Below are 5,645 nucleotides of genomic sequence, written 5' to 3' on the forward strand. Positions count from 1 at the left end.
CGTGAGGCAGGGACATCAGCGTTCGCACCTGTTCCACACGGTGGGATCCGTTTATCCAACGGGGGGGGGGGGGCCCCCACAGATGTTCTTGTCACCTGCAAGGCGCGTCTGCATTTCCGCTCCTGCTCAGGGCTGTTCCTGGGCCGGCCACGCCCTCTGCTTGGTCTGTGGGTGCAGCCCCGTGACAGCACCCGGGTCTCCAAACGGCCGCGGCCCCTCAGAGACCGCCAGGACCGCCAGGCGCTCCTTCCAACCGCTCATCCTCAGCATGGCTCGAGCTTTTCCTCCATCTCATTTCCTTGATTTCATTGCTTTTCTGATTTTTTCCACCAGCCAGCTTGACCACTATTGGTTTTCTCCAGTTTAAAAATATTCTAGGGGCACCTCGGTGGCTCAGTCCATTGACTTCAGCTCAGGTCATGATCTCACGGCTCGTGGGTTCGAGCCCCGCGTCGGGCTCTGTGCTGACAGCTCAGAGCCTGGAGCCTCCTTCGGATTCTGTGTCTCCCTATCTCTCTCTGCCCCTCCCCTGCTCACACTCTGCCTCTCTTTTTTTTTCTCTCTCTCTCAAAAATAAACATTAAAAAAATATTCTAGTTCGTTAATTTCTGCTCTTTATAATTGTTTAGATTTTAATTTCTTTAGCCTATCTTTCTTATTTCTTGACTCACATGCTTAGCTCATTTATTTTCATTGTTTTGTTGTTGTTTAAGAAACCCACCCAACGCTCTAGACGTTTCTCTCTGGATTTCTTTAGCTGCCCTGTCTTTGTCCACGCAGGCCGCTATAACAAAAGCACCAGACGTTGCTTTCTCAGAGTTTTGAGGCCAGAAGTCTGAGATCACCGTGCCAGCAGGTGCGGTGTCTGGTGAGGGCCATCTTGTCACTGTGTCCACACCCGACGCACGGGGTGAGGCAGCCCCCTGGGGTCTCTCCGCAAGGGCTCCGGTCCTATATCTGGGGACCCCACCCTCAAGGACCCACTCGCCCCAGGGGCCCCACCTCCTGACAGCATCATGGAGGGGCTAGGGGTTCAGCAGAAGAATGTGGGGGCCACAGCATGGGACACGACTCGACACCCAACCTGTCTGAAGTCTTTCTAAATACGCTATACTTTTCTTGCGATTTCCTCTTCAAACCACGAGCTGTTTGGGAAGATTCTTGAGTGTGGATTTTCTCTCTCTGCCACTCTGTTCACCGCAGGCCCTCGCGGCTTGGCGGCCACAAAGGGCACACTCTTTGTATTGCTTCTTGAAATTTGCCGCATTACCCGCACGTGGACACTCTGCGGCTCTTCGGGAGCGAGATCCTTCGGCCATGAGACAGGCCTCTATCGTCTTGCTCTGGAATCTGCTTTGCGCGCACAGCCTCTCACCCCTGCGAGCCTCTGCTCCAGCGGAGGGGTGTGACGTCCCCCATGTGACCGCGGGTTCCTGCGGCTGCTTGGCCTTTGGGTTTTGGCCCAGCCTGTCCTCAAGTTCGCGACGGTCGTGCCTTCTCGGTCGACTGCTTCTTCGGCGGTTTTTGTGCTGGTTCCCCTTGCGTCCCTACTAACGCTTTTCGCCTGAAAGGGTGTCTGTTCTGTCCTGCTCTGCTGTGATGCGGGGGGAGTCGGATGTGACGTGGCCAGACCAGAGGCGGTGTGTCCCCGGCGGCCTCGCGGGCCGCCTCTGCGTTCTCCGGGCTCCTGATGTCACGTTTGCGCGTGTGCGTGTGCACATCAGACACATCCCCATTTCCGCCTGCCCGTCGTGGTTCTCCCCTTCCGCGTCTCGTCCGTCACCGCTCCGCGCAAGGTGTCCATGCACACATCTTGCCAGGAGGGTGGACGACCCCTTTGAGTCGTTCCCACACGCCGGATCCTTCCTTCTCGATGCTGAATTTGGGGTCGGGTAGCCTGCCCGGATACAGGAGGGTCTGTGAGACCAAGCCTGCGTCCTCTCTCTGGCGGCCAGCACGCCAGCCAGGCTCGCTTCCCTTCCCGATAGCATCTGCTACTGTGTCTCTGGCCCGTGGAGCAGACCTGACGGGTCCATGGCGGTCACCCAGAGTTGTTCAGTCCTACAATAATGATGTTTTATCCGCTTCACTGCAGAATTGGCCACGGTTGATGGCTGGGAGCGGTAGACTGTCCGTGCCAAGCCTCCCGGGGGACCTGGGCCGAAGAGTATAAAGTGTGGCTGTGCGAAGGGTCGGGACAGCCTTTCGGAGTCCCAGTGAGCACCTGTCGGCAGCCGTGAGCACATACCCCTAGACATGAAGGCCCTGCTCCTGGCCGTCGGCCTCGGCCTCATCACCGTCCTCCAGGCCCAGGATCCCCCGGCCTCGGGCGAGGACACGATGGCTGTGAGGCTCGGACGGGTCAGGGTGGGCTGGAGGGGGCTCAGGGAGGCGTGAGACGTTTCAGGCTCAGGCACTGACCCCTGCCCCTGAGGACCCCCAGGGTGGAGGGCACCTGTGGAGGCTGGCAGCTGGCACCCGGGTGCTGGGCGCCGGCTGGGGAGGGTGGTGGGCTCGGAATTGCCGTGTGCCTCCAGCCCCGGGGGTCGGGAGGGCCTGGGCCCGCAGAGGGGGAGGGGGGCCCTGGGGGGGTGGCTGGCCTGTGTCCTGAAGAGAGGGCACTTTCTGCAGATGTCAGGAAAATGGTACCTGAAGGCCATGACCACAGACCGAGAGACATCCTGGAAGAAGCCGGAGTTGGTGACTCCCATGACCCTCACGGTTCTGGAGGGGGGCAACCTGAAAGCCGAGACCACCTTGCTGTGAGTGTCAGCTGTGGTGGCCCGTGACCTCCCTCAGCAACCCCCCACGTGCACACGCACCGCGAGGCCAGCATCTGGGTGCGGCGGGCACGGGCCACACTGCTGTCTTCCTCACACTCAACACGGGGCAGCTTTGGGGGCACCCTGCTGTGAGAAGTGCCTCACTGTGGGGGGGGGGCACCAGGGAGGGGAGAGAAGCCCCAGATGGGACCCCGTGGGCTTTGAGGGGCAGCACTGGCTGATTAGGGGTGAGATACCCACAACCCCTCCCCTGGGGGAGCCCCAGGGAGCTGCCCCACGTGGCACTAGGGGCCCGGCCAAGACTTGGGGTGGGAGATGGCAGCTGCCCAGTCGGCCGGCCTCAGACCCAGGGCATCACGGGGCCCTGGCGAGAGGCCACACCCACCGCAGCCCCTCACGTGGCTTCTGTGTTCCAGGATAAATGGTCAGTGCAAGGAGGTGGAACTGATCCTGGAGAAAACCTCTGAGCCCAACAAATACATGGCCTGTGAGTCCTGGAGCCCCCACCGGGCGGTGCGCCCTCCCCCCCACCCAGCCCCGGGAGACGGGGCAGCGACATGATTCCAATGGGGACTCCCGGCCAGAGAAGCCCCGTTCCTATCTGACCCCTAAATGCCTGCCGTCTCCTCTCATCAGTCAGTGTGCCTCACATATATGAACACCAGCCCCCAAGCACTGGGTGTGACAGATATGTCCCTGGGGGGACTGGCCTGTCCAGAACATTCTCATTATGGCTGTGCCCATGTCAGGGGTAAGGGCTGAGCTCCCCACGCCCCAGCCTCTTCCAGCCCCACAACCGAGACTTCTCCGTGACCCGGTGTGCAGGGGCTCGGGCCATTGGGGAGGGACCTGGGGGGGAGCCTGGGAGCGCGTGGAGGCCGGGGGGGGGGTCTGCTAAGCTGGACCCAGGTGAGCGCCTCTTTCCGGAGAGCCACGTGGCTTCTCCCCGACGTGTGCACTGTCCTCCCGCAGACGGGGGCAAGCGTGTCGTGTACATCGAGCCGACAGAGGTGAAGGACCACTACATTCTCTACTGTGAGGGAGAGATCCAGGGCAAGCAGGCTCGAATGGCAAAGCTTGTGGGTGAGGCTCACACATCCAGGCGCTGCCCACCTTCCCCTTCCTTCTCCTGGGAGGAGCCGCCGCCTTCGGGCTGCTTTTCCGGAAGGGAAGCATTTATCCCCATCCCCAGAGTTTGGGCTTCTGGGTCCCAGCCTGGGTCTCTGCAGTGGAAACCCAGAGCGCAGGGACTCGAATGTCACAAATGTCATGGGGCAGGCCCCGCTGTGCATGGGGACAGCTCCGCTTCCGGGGGTTGGGGGGGGAGAAGAGCTCTGTGCGCAAGGGGGCCTGCCCGGGAAGGAAAGGCCAGCTGCCAGCCTTCGTTCCTGGACAGGTGGCTCAAGGAGGCATCGGGAGGTCGGCACCACCCCTGCCTGGTTACAAGAGGCCCCGAGAGGGTCTCCTGAGAGCTCCCCGTGGCCCAGAGCTGCAGAATGTCAGTGCCGCGGGACGGCCTGGGCCCCAGGACCGGAGAGGCCGTGCGCTTCCTCTGTGGCGGGAGGGTCCAGCGGCTGGGGCGGGGGGATCCCCAGGGTGTTTGTGAAGAGTGTGCTTCCTCCCGGGTCTGCCGCTCGGGCTCCTGCTAGGAGGCCACAGCATCGCGGCTCTGCCTTTCCAGCCACACTCTCCCCCCCCCCCCCGGCCGAGGGCCCTCCGGTCCAGCCCCCACGCGGGTGTGGGGCCTCCCTCCGCGCCCAGGCTGGGGTAGACACAGCAGCGCCTCCGAGTCGGGCCCCTCACCCTCGGATCTCCTGGTTTCACCCACAGGAAGAGACCCCGAGAGCAACGAGGAGGCCTTGGAGAATTTTCGGGAGTTCTTAAGAGCCAAAGGATTCAACCAGGAGATCTTCTCCCCCAAACAAGGCGGTAGGAAGGGCGGCTTTGCCCGGTGCTGCCCACTGGCCCGCACGGTGGATGGGGACACACTGCGTCTCGTTTTGGCTTGGCTCTCTCCGGGGCGGTCCGAAACCTTGGCCGGTGAGGGGCCTGGGGCGCTGACCGACTCCCTGCCACCTTCTGAATCACGTGTGTTTCCTTCCGTCCACAGACACCTGCCCTCCCGGGACAGATCAGGGTAAGTGAGCGGCTGCAGAGGACGCCTGCGAAAACCACCTTGTTGTTGGGGGGATTTCAAGAGGCCATCTGGTCTGCCCCCCACCCTGGATCCCCCCTCCCAGGCCAGGCAAGGGGACTCCCTGCCCCTGGAGTCATCCTGGCACGTGGGCGTCGCCTGCACATTCGGTCTCATCGGGTGAGCCCCTGGGCACTTAGGAAGTCCTTTCCGGACAGTGGGCAGGAGACAGACCTCCCGACATGTCCGTGCGCTGGCCAGCAGGTGCGAAATCCCTCCTTGCCCCTAAACAGTCATGGTGACTCTGTTTACCCAATGACTTGCTTAAAAGGTTCGGAGATATGGCAGCCACGTGCAGGATGCTTCAGCTTTCCTGGGTCTCTCACTGGAGTTTTAGGAACTTGCCTCAGGGTCACCTGCCCAGTTCCCGGTTCCTCCTTTGCTCTCCCCCATCCTTGGACTGAAGCTGGCTTGTCACATGTTCACACCTGGCCTGGGAGCCTTGGGGACAGCCCCTGGGAAGCTGCCTCTTCTGATTGTTCAGGCCCAATGGCTGGAGCCCCCCGTGGGCCCACATTTGTACCCCACAGCAGCCCCCCATGAACCCGCACCTGCACCCCACAGTGCCTCCCCCCAGGCCTTCCCCCCCCGGCCTCACTGACACCCCCTCCTTCCAGAGCTGGAGGCGTGAGGAACGGATCCACTGCAGCCCCGGGGCGGCACCACCA

At 62.0% G+C, this 5,645-nt stretch overlaps 1 protein-coding gene across 1 annotated transcript; it reads left to right on the forward strand.

Annotated features, from left to right (window-relative positions):
• The first annotated feature begins 2,181 nt into the window (after positions 1–2,181).
• LOC121022838 (major allergen Can f 1-like) lies at positions 2,182–5,645 on the forward strand. The gene is made up of 7 exons (XM_040464354.1): positions 2,182–2,346; positions 2,632–2,762; positions 3,200–3,270; positions 3,756–3,866; positions 4,614–4,712; positions 4,894–4,920; positions 5,595–5,645. Exons 1-7 carry the CDS (start codon positions 2,257–2,259, stop codon positions 5,606–5,608), a joined length of 543 nt encoding a protein of 180 aa, XP_040320288.1. The 5' UTR covers positions 2,182–2,256; the 3' UTR covers positions 5,609–5,645.

This window comes from Herpailurus yagouaroundi, unplaced genomic scaffold, assembly GCF_014898765.1.
Source record: "Herpailurus yagouaroundi ecotype Mexico unplaced genomic scaffold, PumYag 440, whole genome shotgun sequence".
NCBI lineage: Eukaryota > Metazoa > Chordata > Mammalia > Carnivora > Felidae > Herpailurus > Herpailurus yagouaroundi.

What these genes read in the sequence shown, in the direction of transcription:
- LOC121022838 (XM_040464354.1), top strand. Translation starts at nt 2,257, where the DNA reads ATGAAGGCCCTGCTCCTGGCCGTCGGCCTCGGCCTCATCACCGTCCTC. An exon ending in AAAGCCGAGACCACCTTGCT is followed by an intron (nt 2,763 to 3,199) that starts GTGAGTGTCAGC and finishes TCTGTGTTCCAG; the next exon opens with GATAAATGGTCAGTGCAAGG. An exon ending in CTTCTCCCCCAAACAAGGCG is followed by an intron (nt 4,713 to 4,893) that starts GTAGGAAGGGCG and finishes TTCCGTCCACAG; the next exon opens with ACACCTGCCCTCCCGGGACA.